We start from the raw sequence: 21,898 nt of genomic DNA, 5'->3' as shown, positions 1-21,898 counted from the left end.
TTTGATTGGCACAGTACTTGATCACTGGATGATTTTGTATTGCAGGGAACAAATGGGATTGACATGTTATATGATCACTGGATGGGCATGTTTTACAGTGTATTAACTCAGAGGAATATATATTTGATAATATTTTTTAATGAGCACATTGTTTTTATTTAATTATAGGGTTAATTCTTTTGAGCGCAGCGCATTTTGGTATATAATACATACACATGAATACACTTTACCCTACTCTAGAACATGCACTAGTTTCTATAAGAGAATACACTAAAAGTCACTTAGCTTAGGTTGTTGCTGGTCTACAAATTTTGTATTGAACAGGACTTTGTGGTGATTAAGTGTTCTCAGGAAAATGGCTTCTTGCCGTGGCTTAGTGTTGTCCTTCTGGTACCTTGGCCAAGTGCATTCTTTCGTTTCCATGCAATTAAGTCCTCCTTATGGCTTCTGACTATCCAAATATACTATATTTGCTCCCATTCACTCACATGAGGACTCCATGATTGGTCCAAAGAACACAATCATATTGTTTTCAAAACTGCCATAAGTTAATGTTCGGCTCTATTCCGTCTCCAAGAACGGTCTTAAATAATCATTTTCTTCCTGAGTTCCCTGGCCCTGACACTCACCAACTGTGAGCATATCAATGTGACCATTGATCTAAGGAAGACAATTGATTATAATAGCAATGTGAGCTCTTTTAATTATACTGGTCCCAGAGAAGATACAGCCTTGTTTCACCAGTTTTCACTAATCTTCCCTGTACTGTTCCCACATATTTTATTATTATTACATATATACTGTATGTGCGTGTCTGAAAAATCACAATTCTGAGTTACCCCACAGTAAGGTCAGAAAGCCTGTCGCAATGGAAATCACAATTCTTTTGCAAGCCACGGAGAATGTCCTTAGGGAGGTCTCTGTAGTGATATAGGTTAAATAGGCAGGCAGCGAGGCACTGTCTTTTCACCCATGGGCAAGAAGCAACAGGAATATCTGGAAAGAGTTGCTCAATATGAGCCAAATCTTTGTAATTTTTATGAACGTTCCAGTCCACTATACATGTAAGATGACATGTCCAACTTTTGGAGTGCAGAAGGTTAGGAAGTTAATTCTAAGTGTTTTAATTGTTCCATGGGTACCTTCAGTACATTACTTGGATGGTCAGAAAAAGATGCTAGGGAGATGAATTGATATTTTTGAAAAAAGTAAAGAAGTTTCTGTAAGGCATTCATTTTTAGAATCGCTGCCCTCTTCACACCACAAAAATAGTGATTTGTCCCAGGAGTGAATGTTCTAATGTATGTGGGAGAGGAGTAGAAGGTGTTTAATCGAGTAGAGGCCTGTCAGGTTAGTAGGTATTTTGATACCCAAATATGTTATAGTTCTCGAATCCCAAACAAAGGGGAAGCTTGTTTTGTAGGTAGTGATCATGTCATTAGGTAATGTGAGATTAAGTGCCATTGATTTTGAATAGTTAATTTTAAAATTGAACAATTGGCTAAACGTATCCCCAGGAATTTTAGACCTTTAATTTAAAACAATGTTTCCCTAGTCAGGGAAAGATGCTTCTAGACATGGACGTATGGAAGTATGGAACTATTTTTTGTTAACTTGTAGAGATGCGCGAAGCGATGTTGGGTGTTACTATGTGGTTTGTTCTAAATAATATGACAAAATAAAATAAAACAATTATAAGTACTGTATGTATGGTTACATAACGGGGATACTTGAATTGAAGCAAAACAAATTCTTACAAAAAAATAAAAAGGTTTGACACTATATACACTTTAAAAGCAGGAGGCCGTAAATTGACAGGAGTTCCCCTGGTGCTGAAATCTAAGGTGCATTAAATGTTAGTATAGATTCACTTAAACCAAGACAGCAGTGTTCACGACTAGGTCTGAAGCATTTATGGTGAGGACAGACAGGCGGTTCATTTAATGTGTATGGTTGACCCAAGAGCTACTGCACACTGTCAAGAATGTCCCTGGGGGACAGTGAATCTAATAGGCCATGCCAATTCAGTCTTGGAAATAGACCTAAAAATCCCCCTTTGTCATGACCTGCTTGAAGATTAATAAGTAAATAAAATATATAAATAGATTATTTAGTGGAGTATTTATTACTAGTTGGACACACATCAAACATACAACCTCTTTCTGTGGGAATAGCATATTAACAAATACAGTGACATTAAAAGAAAACCCTTTATTGAAGGTTATCTTAATTTTTTTTTAAATAGGCTCGCACAAAATAACACTTTGTGTGTGTGTGTGTGTGTGTGTGTGTGTGTGTGTATGTATGTATATACAGTATCTAACAGATACACATTTTTGTAAATATTTTAATATATAATTTCATGTGATGACACTGAAGAAATGACACTTTGTGTGTGTGTGTGTGTGTGTGTGTGTGTGTGTGTATGTATGTATATACAGTATCTAACAGATACACATTTTTGTAAATATTTTAATATATAATTTCATGTGATGACACTGAAGAAATGACACTTTGCTACAATGTAAAGTAGTGAGTGTACAGCTTGTATATCAGTGTACATTTGCTGTCCCCTCGAAATAACTCAACACACAGCCATGAATGTCTAAACCGCTGGCAAAGACAAGTGTGTCTTGCCTACAGTCAAGCATGGTGGTGGGAGTGTCATGGTCTGGGGCTGCATGAGTGCTGCCGGCACTGGGGAGCTACAGTTCATTGAGGGAACCATGAATGCCAACATGTACTGTGACATACTGAAGCCGAGCATGATCCCCTCCCTTCGGAGACTGGGCCGCAGGGCAGTATTCCAACATGCTAACAAACCCAAACACACCTCCAGGACGACCACTGCCTTGCTAAAGAAGCTGAGGGTAAAGGTGATGGACTGGCCAAGCATGTCTCCAGACCTAAACGTTATTGAGCATCTGTGGGGCATCATCAAACGGAAGGTGGAGGAGCGCAAGGTCTCTAACATCCACCAGCTTCGTGATGTCGTCATGGAGGAGTGGAAGAGGACTCCAGTGGCAACCTGTGAAGCTCTAGTGAACTTCATGCCCAAGAGGGTTAAAGCAGTGCTGGAAAATAATGGTGGCCACACAAAATATTGACACTTTGGGCCCAAATTGGACATTTTCACTTAGGGGTGTACTCGCTTTTGTTGCCAGAGATTTAGACACTAATGGCTGTGTGTTGAATTATTTTGAGGGGGCAGCAAATGTACACTGATATACAAGCTGTACACTCACTACTTTACATTGTAGCAAAGTGTCATTTCTTCTGTGTTGTCACATGAAATGATATAATATTATATATATATACATATATATATACACACACATATTGTATACCTCCATATAGCAAACTAAAAGAAAGAACAAATGCATGTAAATGGGACACAGCGCACAAAAAGGCAGCAAACATATGAACATGCGCTATGAATAATATTAGCACAAATACATATCTTAAAGGAGAACTATGGGGTCAGTGCTTTTCCCCATAGTTCTCCTAAGGGTAACTGGAGGACACAAACTGGCGTCCTCCCATCACCCAAAGCTCAGTATACCGCGAGCTGCAGCTCGCGGTATACTGAGCCGCTGCAGTTGGAACGGATCCCGGCAATGCTGTCTGGATCCACCCAGCTGCGTGACAGCTGACTCTGCCTATCTAGAGGCAGAGCCAGCTGTACCCGCCCCCTCCCCCGTCTGTTCTGCCAGTCAGCGCTGGAGGATTGGACAGGAGAGGGGGAATCCCTGCAGGGAGTCGTGAGTGACAGTCACCTTTAAAGCTGAACTCTGGTCTGCTTAAAAAATATTAAATATGGCTGGGCCCTCAACGTCATCATGTGCAATGCGGGACCAGTTGTTCTGCATTTCATTGGATGTTGGTTAGAAGGAAGATGATACAGCTGGAAAATAGCAGCAGCTTCCAGGGAGTGGCCTTCAATTACAGAATCAGTGGGGAGAAAGTCTGTACGAGTGTGGAGAAGGCAAATATTCCTTTCTAGGCCCCTAAGCCTAATTAACAAGCATTATAGCATGCATATATACACTGAGTGGCCAGATTATTTTGACCACCCCATCAGCCTACAAACATCAGGTGGTCATAATAATCTGGCCACTCAGTGTAGATGGAAGCACACCCACATTTGATTATTTGTGGCCCCCAGAGTTGCGTTTGCATGTCAACTGGTGTTTTTTTGGACTGCATGCAGCATTTTCCATACCTTTGTGGCACTCTGCTAATTTAAGGTTTTAAAATGTTGTAAGCTGCAATTGTTACTATGATGGTAATTGGCAATGTAACATGATCTTTTTGTTTTACCTTTAATTAAGGTGTGGTGCTGAGCAGAGATACTGTATTTCAGAATGTAATAACTGAAGCTCTTGATCACCTCCATGTTTCAGTGTTGGAATAACCTCCAAAATGATCAGCAACAAAACCTTTGGATCACTCTTGTGCCATTCCCTAAGATGAGAAATCAATTCCACCAACTTATAGATTGAGCTTTATTTGTTTCTAACTTTGACTAAAAAAGATTTGTAACAATCAGTAAAGTATCTTGGTACATCATCATTTGATAACAGGACCTTGTATATGGTATACTGATATACTGTATATTTTGTCCCTGCAAAATATACAGTTTATTAGAAATAATATACAACAGCTAAAGGACAGTGTACAGCGCTATATTGCGTTAAAAGAAGCACTAAACACTACTAACATTTAGACTGGTAATATAAACCCAACACAGTTCATGAAAAATTACACTTTGGGGGGAATTTATCAAAACTGGAGCAGACAAAGTCTGGAGCCGATTTGCATGGCAACCAATGAGCTTCTCTGTCTCATTTTCAAATCTTACCTGAGCAAACTAAAGAGAGATGCTGATTGGTTACCATGGGCAACTGCTCCAGATTATCTGTGCTCCAGGTTTGATAAATCCCCCCCTTTCTGTGAAAAACACCCTTGCCTTCAATATGCATGGTAAGATTACAAAAATAAAAATATAGACACTATGCATTGCTGTTCCTAAACTCTAGCTGTTGGTCAAATTAACTAAAAATACAACATGCCGTCCACTAACTTCTAATTAGGGCAAATGCATTGCTGTCAAAGACAATACATATTGTAATTGCATATGTTTGCTTCACAATATCATATAATTTATATATTAGCAGTACTTCCATCTTCAGAGGCTGCAACACTAGATTAGAATCTATTTTTCAATGAAGTTATTAAGATTGAACTAACTGGAACTATAATTCACAAACAATAAGCATTATCAGCCCAGTTACATATTAGGCTTCCAAAAATTGCCTCTCAAATTTGGGATAAAACTGGTGTCATTTATTTTCGCAGCATTTAACCAGCTCAATTGTATTGTTGGTTGGGGGTCTCTTCTTATGGGAGAAATGCTGCATGACATGATCATCAAAACTCAACGGGTCAGAACCCCTGTTGACATGGGCAGAACCCAAGAGCAAGACCCGAGATTGCTTTTCCTGTAACCTTACATCTGTTATCAGTTAAGCGTTTATTTTTTATTTAATTGTGTGTGTGTATTATTCGCTGGTACTTTACTGAGGTGTAAATTGCATATATAATCAGTTTCCAGGGGGTCATTGCTAATACATTTTTAAAATTAACAGTGTCAGGCAATCGGAGATCTTGCCAAGATCTGATAACCAAATTAAGAGTCTAAATGCCAAGCACAACAAAGACTGAGACAAAAGTGCTCATAGATAACATTTTTGAGACTCTCCCATTTTCCTATTACCAGTAAGTAACGAGGTCAATAGAAAGGTGTGGCAGAACGGAACAGGAAAGGCCAGCCCTCAACATCACAGGGAAGTATCAACATTTGCTTGTGAAGATATTTAAAAGGTATGTGCATGCAGTGCTTGAGTAGGGAGATGTGAAGGGTTGCTGATGTATTTAAATGTATGCTCCCCTTCCATGCCGAAATTCCAAGTTCAGTGTTCGGGTCCAAAATGTAAAATATGTAATAGCTAAGTGGTCAGATTACATGGTAATGGATTCTCTTGCTTATTTTTCCAGGGCTATGACACTGCAAGGTCAGAATTACTTATTTTGTAGACTTATTCAAGAGATAGTTGGGTGCATGTTTGAGAGAAGTGACCGTCTTCGTGACCTTTCATTAAATGGTGCTTTCATGTTTCAAAGACTGTTTATTTGAACTTTGGGTTGAGGATAAGAATGTCAAGTATAACTGTCCTGCGCCTTTAACAGCTGGTCTGTAGAGGGAGATGTTCAGAGGTTTTGTGGTGTATTGCCTATAAAGCACATTACGCTTACTTAATAAAAAGTATATTTATTTTTCTGTGCGAGTCAAAAATGTTCTGCTGAGGTTTTCTAAACTATATATTGCATGCTATGTATCTGTATATGCTGTCCAGGATGGAATTCTATCCAGAAAATGACCCAGAGACAAGAAAAATAATCATTTCCTTCTAATTTTTAGAATGCTGAAAGAATGATGTGCAAGAGCAGAGACATAAAGGTTGTTGTTATTATATCAGCCACGTCATTTTAATGTTTACCAAATTCTCATCACCCCTAGCTCAACTTTCCCATACCCTAGTAAGTTCTCTGAGCTCTCATCTTATCTTTAAAAAGTTGATTTTATAATTAAAGCAGATCTAAAGTCTGAAAGTAAACAAGGAATGGTTCTATGAGTGGCCCACAACTAAGAAACAAAAAATGCAATAGATTGTGTAAGAAATATTACAGTGGGAAGATTAAAAGAAAAAAAGATTTGGGAATTCAATTATTTTATATTTCTGGCCAGTCTGTTGCATATTTCCCTATATTGGTGGCCCAGTCATGTGACTGTGCATTCTTTCACTTGGGTATTCTGATTATGTCCACCTGACAGTTTTTACCCGGCGGATCCGATCAGAAACTTGTTAGTCTATGGGCAGCTGAATCTAAATGGGTGTGCGTCTGTTTACATCTGATTACCCCCAGCTCCAGCCAGGTCCAGAAAAACAAACAGATCAGAGTTCCGTTTTGCTGGACCTGATCATTCTGGATCGGCGGTAATCTGATGTAAACAAACAAGTCCATTTACATCCGATTCCCTATAGTCCAACATGGGTCTGGTAATTTCAGTTTTTGGATGGACACCGGTATCACTGCGGAAAAGAGGAAGAATTTTTGGGGCAGAAAACGACCAGTGATTTTTTTTTTTTTACTTTAATACAGTTGCTGATTGGACAATGACAGATCAGCAACACACTGAAAAGTCAACTCTTTTCTCTCCTCCTGTCAGGACATGTGCATAGAGCAGAATGCAGTTAGCTCCTAATGCTGCCTCTCCCAGTCAGAGTGCAGCAGGAAAGGGTGCTGCAGAAGGTTGATATTAGGATAGAGTCAGGGTACTTATGCAAGCTGTGGTTATGGCCCTGTTTATATCTATGCGATGTGGGAATACGTGTGTTTCTGTATCACTCGAGGTCACGTGGGACACCATTTTCTGCATTGCAGTGTTCTCATTTTTAATGGAACCCCAACACACCTAGCCATTTCATGTGTGATCCATTGTAGCTTATTACCATGGGTTTTGGTGCAACAAATACAAAAATAAAAAAAGGAAGGGGTAAAGTACTTTGTTGCATTTGGATGTGGTAGGCTGGCCATTCAAATTAATGAGCTGCCCTACCTCTATGCACAATAACACATGTAAAAATGCACTGCAACTAATGTGCAATGTCACATCCCACAGGTATTACCCAAGCCTAAAAATGTTTCCAATTATGTTTAACTCTCCTTTTGTTGTACATTTTCCCCACTTCCCTGCCCACTATTTGTTATACTTACCTTCAGCCTCAATCTGTTGATCTTCACAGTGAAGCTCTGAGCCATACAGCCATTTTCCCAAAAATGGCTGCTTCTTATGGTCCATTTGCACCACAACCCCATTCATTTCTATGGGAAAGCCGCACTCCAACTAACCGCTTGAGGCCACCATAAGTATGGCTTTCCAGCAGGAAAGAGTAGGGCACGCATGCGCAGTATTGAGCTGCAAATTTTGTGAGAATGCTGCTTGGAACAAGGCCGCATGTTGAGGATTGCTCGATCAGGGCTAAAGGGAAAGTATTACCCACGTGGGCAGCATTCAGGGGCATTGTGAGGGCTCATGGAAGTACAGGGATTATGGCAGTAGATTAGGATACATACGTGGGACAAATTGATATTCTGAGGACTATGATTTTTACTTTGTGTAACATTGCTACATTTTTAATAAGAGTTTGGCAGTTAATACCAGGCAAATTTGTTCAAATGCACCAAAGCATATCTATGGACCAATCAAACAAGACAGTTTTTAATACATGAAAATGTTATTGTTACTTTTTTTTCCTGATTTTTGGAAACATATTTTAATAATGTTATGTATAGCTTTCATTCTTTGTATGTTTTCATGTTTTTGGAGAGCACACCGAGTGAAGTCACAAAAAAAAAAAAAAAAAAATCAAGAACATACATCTTTTTGTACAGTCATTGTTGATATACACTATGTAATATGGGGGATGGGTAGATAAAAGCCTGACTCCAGGGTAAGGGGAAAGTCAGGTTTTTATTGCTGTATATGTCTCCAAAAAGAAAAGTAAAAGGACAGGAAATCTCTCAAAAAAAAAAAAATACAAAAAAGGTCTCTCTGCAGTTGGGCTTTCAATAAGAAAATCCAGATAATGGTTCATGAAGCTGATTAGATTGTATATTGTCCACAAGTAAAAAAAAAAAAAAACTGTAGTCTTCGCTTCAGTAAAACCCAATTTTCCTGGTTATTGTTATTGATAAATGCGTGGGGGTTCCGTTAACAATATTCCACCTTCGATCATTGCTTTTCGAAACTGCTGCACCTAGAAAACAAATGCACAAATAAGACATAATTGGAAATGCTGCTTGCCTTAGGACAATACCATTTAATAAAACGCTGGAATAATCATTTACATAATTGCATGCTTAGTATTGCTATCATTTTTTATTGTTACATAGAAGACTGAGAAAATACAACATGCCAAAAGGAGCTAGATGGGACTGAACGTATTAGAGATTGAAAACGAATTATCCGTCTGGAATTTATTTGTTCTTACAAATAAACAATACATGACAAAGGATTTGCAGAGCACCATGGTTTTTCTAAATAGAGCACATTGGGGGCTCCATGATTTCCGCCTCTCTTTGATCAAAAGAAACATATATTTTTTTTAAATGTTATCTTTATTCTTGGCCACACCATATAAAGACATTGAGGCTTATTGACTAAAGGAGTTAAATAGTTATTAAACCCTCTGGTGTTTTTGCATATATTTACTGCTAGCAAGCAGTAGATATATGCAAAAAGCGTAAAAGAACAAACAAAACACTTTAAACTTACCTGTATCTTCCCTGCGCGGTACCGTCCGAAAATGTGAAAATTCTCGGGCGGCCGCAAAGCATCTTGGGGCGGGCGCATGCGCAGTTCACATTTTCGGCCAGGAGACGAGGAGAGACACAAGGTAAGTATATGGACGGTGTGCACCCGCATGCAGACACCGTGGGACAGGAAGTGCCAGCAAAGACAGAGGAGTCAGCGCTGGATCGGAGACCCGCCGCACCGCTGGAGGGACAGATGAAAACGACAGGAAAGAAGAGGCAGATCGGATTAAGAGACATAAATTAAGGTAAGTGCTTTAATTAACATTGGGGGCAGGGAAACATATCTTTGACTTTAATGTCACTTTAAGAACCTTCCACACAAGTTGTGTGAAGATTCACTTATTATCCAATCATGTAAAAAGAAAATTCCCGCTCAAACATATAGAAAACCATTCTACACGCCATTGAAATATATACAAACAAGGCACAGGGGACGTAAATTGAAACAGCTAGAGAACTACAACCAGGCCTGGTCACTGATTTGTACTGTATATCAGAGGACTTTGAACAGCTTGTTCTGAAATGGAAGCAGATTATAGGTAATGGAACGTACTGTTCACACATCAGCTTTTTAATATAGGCCTAGTTTTTCGCGCATTCATATGCGCAGCACAAAAATATGCACATTTTACCATAAGAGCGGTTTCCACACGTTTGCGGCTACTACTATAGCCGGAACACATGGAAGTAGCCCAGAATATTGCGGTTGTACTTTTTTGCACAATGCGCGTTTTCATGCCTCGTTGGTATGAACAAGTTACATTAAAAATGTATGGGCTTTTGTGTTTTGCACGTTTCCGTTAAAACCGCTGATGTGTGAACTGAGATGTCCAATCCATTTTATCTTTCCTTTGAACAACAAACTGGTTTCAAATCCATAAAAAATTTTTTTTTGCAGTGTGCAGTGCACAGCCCACTGCATTGTGACCCAAATGGGACACATAGAAAACAATTGTATTGCAATTGTCTCTGCGGTGACTTGGTGCGGTACAACAGAGGTCACCACTATATGTGTGAATGGACCGCTACAGTTCAGGAATATAGCTCGATTATTGCGAGTGATAGAAAATATTCCAGCACTGCATGTGATGAGGGTAGGATTTAGAACTAGATGGCAATAAGTGTTTCTGAGTTTGAAGTGTTTTTGCACAAAGCAATTGAAAAGGTTTTGAAGATCTCTGTGGAAGTAGATGCAAAAGGTTTCCTTTTCTGCAGAGGAAAAACAAGGAAAGAAAGATTCCTGCAGGTGAAAGAAACGGAAGCTTTTAGCATCAGTTGAATTGGGTCATACCAAGTACCAGTGGACTAGCAATGCAAGGAGTGAGGGGGAGGGGGTGGCTGGACAAGGCACTTGGCTAACCAGGTTGTGTTCTTGGACAAACATCATCCAGTCAAACAACAATCTCATTTTGGACTACCGATCATCTTTAAAAGGAGAACTATGGGGTCAGTGTTTTTCCCCATAGTTCTCCTTAGGGTAACGGGAGGACACAAACTAGCGTCCTCCCGTTACCCTAAGCTCAGTATACCGCGAGCTACAGCTCGCGGTATACTGAGACGCCACAGCCGGAGCGGATCCCGACTTGGAAGACGGGATCCGCCCAGCTGCGTGAGTGACAGCTGGCTCTGCCTATCTAGAGGCAGAGCCACCTGTACCCGCCCCCTCCCCCGTCCGTTCCGCCAGTCAGCGCTGGCAGATCGGAGAGGGGAATCCAGCCCCTCCCCCTGTCATGGCAGAGAGCCGTGGCAGGATCGAGAGGCGAGCGAACGCGGTATGTGTTCGCTCACCTCCGGATCTACTGAGCCGACCTGTGACAGTCTCATTGTCACAGGTCGGCTAGAACTATGAGGTAAGTGAAAAGCACTCACCTCATAGTTCTCCTTTAACAAAATTCAGATTCAACTGCTGATCCCGCACATCCCTCCCACAATTACCTAATCAGCTGGCAACAGTCATAGGCAATGGAAGTGCTTTCAGAATGACCAAACTGTTTAGATATCCTTCATCAGCAGCACAAACTAAGCCAGACAGACTGATGAATACATTTATGAACTGCTACTCTTTACTTCCAAGACAAATAAGGATGCTTTTAAGCTCAATCAGAGCAAATACAGGGACATACAAGTGTACAGTAACATGATAAAACAATAAGGGCACTCCTGTGTCTATATTGACATGGCAATATGCTCCGCTTGTTTTTGCATCCAAAGCAAACAAAAACTGAGTGATAACCTCAGAAGTTTACATGCGAGCACCCATGAGATTAATGAGGCTCATTATTCCATATAAAATGCATACACACTACTATAGCTTAGCCTGTCAATTTAATAAACTTTTGCAATAATGATCTATGGTCATCATTCATGTCAAGTGTTCCCATTTTCTCAGGAAAAACAAAAGCTGCAGACAAAGAGCTCAATTACAGAATGTTTCTTCAGTTAAATAAAGCATTATGTTTTCAAAAAGAAAAAAAAAACTAATTGCAGCATTCTGTACACAGAACAAAAGCATTAGGCTTCATATATGAATATACGCCCATCAGCCATAACATTATAACCTCTAAAAGGCAAGTGAATAACACTGTTTACCTCGTTACTACGGCACCTGGAAGTGGGTGGGATATATTAGGCAGCAAGTGAACATTTTGTCCCCGAGGTTGATGTGTTACAAGCAGAAAAAATGGGCAAGCTTGTGAATTTGACAAGCACCAAATTATGATGGCTCAGAGCAACTCCGTAACTGCAAATTTTGTATTATGTGCCCTTTTGTCTAGAACTGGATTTATGGGAAGTTTCATTTTGCCAGAAATCTTGTGAGCCGACAACGTTCTATGCTCTCCGGCTGTGCACAAGGAGGGGTTATGAAGATGAGGGGAAATGAAGTGGGCAGGGCTGACACCATGTGCTTTGGAATTCAGACCCTAAAATACAATGGGGGGAATTTATCAAAACTGGAGCCAACAAAATCTGGAGCAACTGTGCGGAGCAACCAATCAGCTTCTCTCTTCAGTTTGGACAGTTAAGATTTGAAAATGAAAGAGAGACGCCGATTGGATGCCATGCACACCTGCTCAATATTTTGTCTGCTCCAGTTTTCATAAATTCCCCTCACAGTGTTGACAGGTCAAAGAGGAAAAAAAAGGAGCTCACTAGATTTGACACGTCAACAGTTATTTTTCTTTACTTGCAGCATGTTTAAAGGAATAAAACATGGGGAAATGTGCCTGCACTGTACTGCAAAGGTGTTAGCTTGACATTTCCTTTTAGAATGCCAACAGAGCAGCCAGGTAACATGCAGATCAGGGACTCCGTGTACCTTAACTTTACAAGATGGAGGCAGAAAAGGCATCAGGGGCATTACCTTAAAGGCCAAGTTCACATTTCTGACCATGTTTCATGTTACATCCCTATTTAAAATGAAACATGATCAGACTTTGCATCAGTAGGATTGCATGGACACAATACACAGGTATACATGTGTTAACGCAAGGACCAGCATTTACATGCAGGAGTCTAAGTTCCTGAACATTAAGCCTCTGCATTTGGGAACGTGGGCCCATACATGTGCAAACACAAGTACTGGTGTCAAAACACAAGAACAGGCACATGTGTAAATGCCAGCTTATTGCGTCTATGCACATGTAAATGCCTGTTTTTTGTGTCCATACAATCCTATGGACACAAATATGCAATGCATAGATGTGTGATGTGGTGCACTGCTTACCAAACAGCGCGTTGACAACTTTTTCAATAATCGATTATAATCAATTATGTCGATTAGTTGTTGCAGCCCTATCACAAATACAAACTTATTTTTTACTGTATGTCCGTACATTTGTATCTGCATTCGTTGGAATAAGCCCTAAATGGCCGTCGGAGTGTCAGACAAAAAACATGTTATCTTAATTTTAGAGTTAAAAAGCAGAATGCCAGGAAATATCAAGGAGGAAAGGAAGAAAACTTTACACTAGCCATAGATTATGAGGTCATGTTTTTTAAGAAATTTAACCCCTTCATGACTGAGGCCTTTTTTTCATTTTTTTGTACCCATGTTATATTCCACATTTTAGGCCGGAAAATTGCTTAAAACCCCCCAACATTATATATTTTCTGAATGCCAAGACCCTATAGAATAAAATGGTTAAAAAAATTGACAAAGCTGTCACAAATTGGTAACATATGGGTAAACAAGAAGTAACAAGTGTCTAAAAGAAAGAAAAATAGGTTGCACAGGCAAAACTCAGAGACCAAACAGCAGAGAATGTGTTGCAAGAATACGACACTGTTGTGCAATTTGTTGTATTTTATGCTACAGTCACCAAGAAAGCTATCCATTTGTGACATCACTTCTACATAAAAATTTACTCCAGCTTGCAGAATTAGGTGAACATTTTTCTTACCGATTCACTGCGAAATACCCAAGGAATCTCCCGAAAGAGCATATAATGTATTCCTGCTTCCAGGCAGCGCTGAGCCATAACTCTGCCTACATTCTCACATGCCGTGGCACCTACTGTGCTATAGAGATGTTTCTTCACTCCCCATTCCTTGGTAGAGGCAGAGAGCACAATATTGCCATTCGTGTGCTCCACCAATGCGGTAACATGGTATCCACTGCGTTCCAAACGTAACCTTAAAAACACCAAGGGGAAAAATTTGGGATATCATGGAAAAATAGAGCAGCTGTCCAAAGCAAGTAATAATCTGCTTTCCTTTTCTATTTCATTATCAATTTTGTATGAATTCCATTCTTTAGACCACAGTTCAAAATATAACACCAACTGGTTTTCTTTTATATTGTTAATAAATTATCTTTAAAGCATCTCACCACTTCAGAGATATCTTTGGATTTTTAAAAATGGAGCCTGAGAGCCCATTGTTTACATTGATAAAGCGGAAGTTAGGTGGTTAAAAAAAAAAAAAAGAAAAACCCCCAAAACTCTTCAAAAATAATTCCTACTTAAAGTGACATTAAACCCTCAGATTTTTTTACATAAACCAATACTGTAATGTGTGCCTTACTGTAATCCATGGTAGTTTCCCTTCTCTTTGCTGCTCTTCCTTTTAAATCTGTATCTGTTCTCATGCTTGGGGAGAACTTCTGTTTTGCAGCAGACTGCCTTGTCTCTGAAATGGATACATGGTGTCTGTGTGAAGGTTCACAACCTGAGCCAGCACTACAGGAAGAGGCCCTCAGCTGCAAAGGGAAGTTCTCCACAAGCATGAGAAGACATGAGGATTTAAAAGGAAGAGCAGCAAAGAGAAGGGAAACTACCATGGATTACAGTAAGGCACACATTACTGTATTGGTTTATGTTAAAAAAGTAATGTCACTTTAAGTGCAAATAGGGAGTAATAGAGTCCAAATAATACTCCCCTACTGAGAATTGCTATCCTGTAAGTGATTTACCCAATACAGCATCTAGTTTCCTAATGTTGTTCTTGAGCAACCAAACAGCTTAAAGATGATCTTGTGCACTGCAGTTTATACAGACAAAATGACAACTGCAATTAGCAACACACGCCACTAATTAGCGCCCACATCTGAATGCACCTCGCTATCCCCAGGTAAGGTCAGGGAACGGCAATAGAGTTTATAGAGTTTAGGGTGCTGCATAGGACATGCCTATTACTTATTTGGCCATCTGCTGGCACTACAGAAATTACACTTTTGGTCACTCAAATTTTTTTGCGCAGATAATACAAGATTATATTTCAAACATTCAATGTACTGATTCTTGACTGACCCCCTCCTTTATAATTATTAAGAGCTAACCAAGAAAAGATTACATTAAACAATCCAATATCCCGTGTTGCAAGAGGTGGCCCAGAGACTGGTTAGCCACCTGCACAGGAACAAGAGAACAATACTGGTTTTCAGATCTGACATAGGGTGGTTAAATATAATCTGCTCATATAATTGTTCCTAAAGACAGATGCCCTCCACCTCCGCATCGCATTGCGGCCGGTTCACTTTTTTGCGGGGCAGGAGGGGGTGGCGTGCCATTTAAGCGAATGGCACCGTAGCCACGCCCTCCAGTCACAATGCGATAGTCCACACGGGATCGCAAGGCACATCGTGTCTGTGGTCCGGTCTGATCAAAATGCTGCAAGCACCATTTTGCGGGCATTGCGGCCGGAGGGCATGGCTATGATGCCATTCACTTCAAGGGCCTGCCACGCCCCCTCCTGTCCCTCCACAAAGTGAGCCGGCCGCAATGCGATGAAGTGCGTTCTGCCTGAATCGGGCCAGAACGCACTGCAACTGGTGTGAACTGGCCCTTAAAGATAGGTGGGTTTGAGAGAGGCATATTTACCTGGTTAATGTAACCAGGTATATCTGCTAGTCTAAAGTTGCATATTAATAAATATGTGATCTACAAGTTAAGAGACTACGTTTAATTCATGCAGTTTAACCCCCTCTACGTTGTATACAGTTTACTGAACCTCATTTGCCATGCGGCTGCCGAGTCATTTGGTGCCTCTTGGAAATTTAATCTCTAGACGTCTAAAGCTGGCTATACACTTAAACACTCAATTCCCCCATCCACAATAAACATTGTGGATAGGGGAATCTCCCCTGCCGGCTATTGTATTCCGACAGTGACAAGTGTGCTACTGTCAGAATACACAAACACTGACTGCAGTCACTGTTCGACTGGCAATTTTCACTCTGGCTCCATCGATAAAAGTAGATTGAAATATAGACTTTTGTCGAATTGAAGGAAGCCAACACTGCCACAACCTGCTCAAAATGCAAGTAGCGTGCATCACCAGCAAACACAAAGCAGTACATTAAGGCAAGTCATAAAAAAAAAAAATGCCAATCAGGAATAACTGCATAAGAATGTAAATCCTTACTTTCACCGAGCCGCCAAAATGCCCAATCATTGTACACCTAATCAACCTAAACTGAGCATATGGTGAACAACTGCATAGGCAGATGTTGTCTTCAGTGAAAACTAGTGATGCACCGATACCGTTTTTTCTGTATTGAACACCAATATTTTGCTTTCAGTGCTCACCGATACTGAGTACTGATACCGATACTTCCGCTGGCATGGAGCTGGCTTCCCGGGCAATCAGGAAGCCGGGAGGTGGTCATTACTCACCACCCGGCTTCCTGATCGCCCGGGAAGCCGGTTCCATGTTCCCCTACGGCACTGCCGGGCAGAGGAAAATTTTCCTCTGACCGGAAGTTCTGGTATCGGGGAAGGTATCGGAGCATTTGGGCGAGTACAAATAGTCGGTTTCGGTATCAGTGCATCCCTAGTGAAAACCACATAGTAAAATAACAAGCAGAGACACAGGCAGGAATACAGTATATGCACACTTTCAAGTATTCTTGCTGGTGCCTTAATGTGATGGGGACAATTTAGTTCAGAATGGGGTCTGGAAAAAAAAAAAAAAAAAAACAGATTTGCAAATGGTTTCAGCTACGTATCTTTCCACATCTACCAGCCATTTTCACTATGCTTATGTAGTTTATCATCATATACTCAGTTTGAGTTGCGTTGATTTTTCTAAAAGGTTTGGTTTATATTACACAGTCAATGGAATTCAAAAAAATGTTGTTGAGATGCATAAGGAAAGTGTCTCAGGGTTACAGGAATAGTGTCGCTATTTGCACCAAATTCATGTACAAGTCTGCATAGTATTCATGATTTTGAAGCAAACCTATAAAACTGGTGCTGATTTGCGAGACAAACTGGGACAGATGTACAGTATGCACACGGATTATGTACAATATGTACGTATGACAGACTAGATACGCCAAAAAGTACTTGGTCTTATCTTGCATTTCTTTTCTTATTACCAAACTGTCGGAGTTTATTTATTGAATAGCGCCAGAATGAAATACGGCACAAAAAACTATTTGAATTTGGCGCAGGTTTCTGTAGTGGTCCAGTAAATGGCACAGCATGTTTTAGAATTTGCCGCAGTCATTTCTTAGGCTGCATTAGCGCCAGAATTCCAATGACCTTAATAGTGCACCATGAAACCATGCTGACTAGTAGTTATTTTCTATAGGTTCATCCATTGGCCATTTTCAAAGTGTCTAAATATCAGAAAAATAGTACAGGAGCGTAACAGTGTCTGTATGACAGTCAGCATTTTCAGAAGGGGGTAGATAATGCAGACCTGCGGGGGTTGTCCCCATATCAAAAAGTATGTCAGTATTCTGGCAAAGATACAGCTCCTGTACTCTGAACTTCACTGGATGTCACATTCACCAAGCACAAAGTTGCGGCATTTTAAATTCAGCAAGTGTGAATGTTAAACGTTTACCTGGCAAATCTGGTTTACAAACTTTCACTAGTGATTACTTATTAATATGCCCCTCTGCCTGAAAATGATGGTCAGTATGCAATACTAGAGGACTGCAGTGCACCCGAGAATGCATATATGAATACTACGTGCCTCCAATGCCCTGATAAGGAGAGTAACTCCTGCTATTGAGACCATTAGCAGACCATTCTACTGCCTGTTTGTTCTATCAGCACAAACATGGTTTAGAAAGAATTCCCGAGGAAAGAAAAAGTAAATATCTCCTATGAAGGCCCTACTTAAGCAAGGTGGGCCTCTGATGGAGGCACTTGTCACTTCACAGGTAAAGGGGCTCATTCAATCAGACACAACGGTCCATGTATTGTAAAAACTGGTCTTATCTCTATACCCCGGAGCCACAGCAGTTGTGTACAGCCCCTCTATAAATGTCAATGACTGCAGCTGGAACGTGCTGTGTGAATTGTCTTTGCTACCAATATAAATAAAATACTGTTCCCTTGTATGATACATTATTTACTATATAGAATGAATATTTGGTAGGGTCTGAGGTTTTTACCTATGCCAGTATGCCCTGGTTGGCCACACCGTTCCCCAGCCACGATCTTTAACTGCAAGTGACAGACTCTCCAAGTTACGAGGGTTCCGATTGGTGAATTCCGGGTTTACAATTTCATTTTCATGCGTGTCCACCTCAATTGCTGGCGTGACCTGAACGCTGGCAGCACTGCTGGCCGGACGGATAGCTGAAACAAAATGAATAAATAATTAGATTCCCAGTAATATTTCAGGGCTGAACAACCAGTGTACATGTTTGCTTGAACATGGAAAAGAACACAGGTGATCATTTTAAAGTTTTAGGGTTCAAGGTCCTAACAGTGACGAAGAAACGTCAATGACTGAAGACAGATATCATATGAAGTGTTGGTCCCCATTTGTAGGTGTCCAGCCTGCCAGCTGGAAGGTAACAATAGTAAGGCTGCAACCAACTAATCAATTATAAATCCATAATGAGAATAGTTGTCAACGATTCTCATTATCGATTAGTTGGTTGGATCCCCTAGTTCTCTCCTCTGTGCTGGGAGCTGGTGTTTTATCAGCTATTAACATGCTCTCAGTAGGGATCGGAGGGGACACAGACCCCTGCAACCAGTGCCCAGTGGTAAGGAGAGAGCTTCAGTTTCTCCTTCAGGTCCGCTCCCCTGCTGATTGACTGGGAGTAGTTATGCAAATATCAGAATGCCTTGATGGGTGGATGTCAGTCTGTTGGAGGATAAGGTGTATCCAGGCTGTATTTGCATGCAGATCACCATAGGTAAAGCCCCCATTTGGAGCTGGACTTTCGTGATGAACAGAAATGTAATATAATGAATGGAAGGGCCAGGGACAGTAAGGCCGGGGAGGAAAGTACTAGATGATGATGGGTGTCCTATCTGACTTGCTGTAGCTTCTAATGCACACTGTTAGAAGCTCACAGTGTGAAGTGAAATCAGAGTAAGCAGATACAGGTCGACAGTACAGAGGAGGAGGAGCCAGTACATCTGTGCAAGAGGGAAGGCTGGAGTTCAGCTTTGAAGTAGATTAGTCCCTAGCTAGATGACGTTTCATTTAATAAAGTGCACCAGACATTTGCCAGGTTTCCTCTTTTAGAAAGTACACCTTTTTTTGCATCTCAGTGCTGCTGGTCTCCTCCGGCCTACATGCACTGGCTGCAAGTCGTTGCTGAGGGTGTGTTTCCTGATGGTGACATGAGCAGTGAGCAATGCCATGGTTGCTTGAAGTCTCCATGGGAGACGCGTGACAATGCAGGAACAAAACTGAGAGACAAAGTCCTGCACACACGGTTCAATCCTCCACAGCAGCCGGTCAATTCACAAAACCTTAGTCCCCCCCAGTTCACACACGGGTGTACCGTGAATGTGTGTCATGTTCACAGACATTTTTTTCCCCTCATTTGCTGCACGTCGTCACCTGCTGATTTCAATGGGTGCCAAGTGCGACAAACACAGGAATGTGTAGCTCGTGCAGCATTTTCAGCTGCCAGCCAGCCTGCATCCCCCCCCCCCGCCCCCCCGCTGTCGCTGCTCTTTCACCAAGCACAAAGTTGCGGCATTTTAAATTCAGCAAGTGTGAATGTTAAACGTTTACCTGGCAAATCTGGTTTACAAACTTTCACTAGTGATTACTTATTAATATGCCCCTCTGCCTGAAAATGATGGTCAGTATGCAATACTAGAGGACTGCAGTGCACCCGAGAATGCATATATGAATACTACGTGCCTCCAATGCCCTGATAAGGAGAGTAACTCCTGCTATTGAGACCATTAGCAGACCATTCTACTGCCTGTTTGTTCTATCAGCACAAACATGGTTTAGAAAGAATTCCCGAGGAAAGAAAAAGTAAATATCTCCTATGAAGGCCCTACTTAAGCAAGGTGGGCCTCTGATGGAGGCACTTGTCACTTCACAGGTAAAGGGGCTCATTCAATCAGACACAACGGTCCATGTATTGTAAAAACTGGTCTTATCTCTATACCCCGGAGCCACAGCAGTTGTGTACAGCCCCTCTATAAATGTCAATGACTGCAGCTGGAACGTGCTGTGTGAATTGTCTTTGCTACCAATATAAATAAAATACTGTTCCCTTGTATGATACATTATTTACTATATAGAATGAATATTTGGTAGGGTCTGAGGTTTTTACCTATGCCAGTATGCCCTGGTTGGCCACACCGTTCCCCAGCCACGATCTTTAACTGCAAGTGACAGACTCTCCAAGTTACGAGGGTTCCGATTGGTGAATTCCGGGTTTACAATTTCATTTTCATGCGTGTCCACCTCAATTGCTGGCGTGACCTGAACGCTGGCAGCACTGCTGGCCGGACGGATAGCTGAAACAAAATGAATAAATAATTAGATTCCCAGTAATATTTCAGGGCTGAACAACCAGTGTACATGTTTGCTTGAACATGGAAAAGAACACAGGTGATCATTTTAAAGTTTTAGGGTTCAAGGTCCTAACAGTGACGAAGAAACGTCAATGACTGAAGACAGATATCATATGAAGTGTTGGTCCCCATTTGTAGGTGTCCAGCCTGCCAGCTGGAAGGTAACAATAGTAAGGCTGCAACCAACTAATCAATTATAAATCCATAATGAGAATAGTTGTCAACGATTCTCATTATCGATTAGTTGGTTGGATCCCCTAGTTCTCTCCTCTGTGCTGGGAGCTGGTGTTTTATCAGCTATTAACATGCTCTCAGTAGGGATCGGAGGGGACACAGACCCCTGCAACCAGTGCCCAGTGGTAAGGAGAGAGCTTCAGTTTCTCCTTCAGGTCCGCTCCCCTGCTGATTGACTGGGAGTAGTTATGCAAATATCAGAATGCCTTGATGGGTGGATGTCAGTCTGTTGGAGGATAAGGTGTATCCAGGCTGTATTTGCATGCAGATCACCATAGGTAAAGCCCCCATTTGGAGCTGGACTTTCGTGATGAACAGAAATGTAATATAATGAATGGAAGGGCCAGGGACAGTAAGGCCGGGGAGGAAAGTACTAGATGATGATGGGTGTCCTATCTGACTTGCTGTAGCTTCTAATGCACACTGTTAGAAGCTCACAGTGTGAAGTGAAATCAGAGTAAGCAGATACAGGTCGACAGTACAGAGGAGGAGGAGCCAGTACATCTGTGCAAGAGGCAAGGCTGGAGTTCAGCTTTGAAGTAGATTAGTCCCTAGCTAGATGACGTTTCATTTAATAAAGTGCACCAGACATTTGCCAGGTTTCCTCTTTTAGAAAGTACACCTTTTTTTGCATCTCAGTGCTGCTGGTCTCCTCCGGCCTACATGCACTGGCTGCAAGTCGTTGCTGAGGGTGTGTTTCCTGATGGTGACATGAGCAGTGAGCAATGCCATGGTTGCTTGAAGTCTCCATGGGAGACGCGTGACAATGCAGGAACAAAACTGAGAGACAAAGTCCTGCACACACGGTTCAATCCTCCACAGCAGCCGGTCAATTCACAAAACCTTAGTCCCCCCCAGTTCACACACGGGTGTACCGTGAATGTGTGTCATGTTCACAGACATTTTTTTCCCCTCATTTGCTGCACGTCGTCACCTGCTGATTTCAATGGGTGCCAAGTGCGACAAACACAGGAATGTGTAGCTCGTGC

The 21,898-nt window shown here is 41.3% G+C and overlaps 1 protein-coding gene across 1 annotated transcript in view; it reads right to left on the bottom strand.

Annotated features, from left to right (window-relative positions):
* Window positions 1–8,648: 8,648 nt before the first annotated feature.
* MRPL18 (mitochondrial ribosomal protein L18) overlaps window positions 8,649–21,898 on the bottom strand; it is a 14,999-nt gene continuing 1,749 nt past the window's right edge. Inside the window, exons 2-4 of the mRNA XM_018563534.1 lie at window positions 20,432–20,618; window positions 13,842–14,073; window positions 8,649–8,882 (exon numbers count right to left, since the gene is read on the bottom strand). Of these exons, the coding sequence (XP_018419036.1) occupies window positions 8,811–8,882; window positions 13,842–14,073; window positions 20,432–20,618 (491 nt within the window). The 3' untranslated portion in view covers window positions 8,649–8,810. The remainder of the gene's footprint in view (window positions 8,883–13,841; window positions 14,074–20,431; window positions 20,619–21,898) is intronic.

The sequence above is a fragment of the Nanorana parkeri genome, unplaced genomic scaffold (genome assembly GCF_000935625.1).
Source record: "Nanorana parkeri isolate BGI_ZX_2015 unplaced genomic scaffold, ASM93562v1 scaffold672, whole genome shotgun sequence".
Lineage (NCBI taxonomy): Eukaryota > Metazoa > Chordata > Amphibia > Anura > Dicroglossidae > Nanorana > Nanorana parkeri.
Note: the sequence above shows the minus strand (reverse complement) of the source record. Positions and strands in the feature narration are given on the sequence as shown.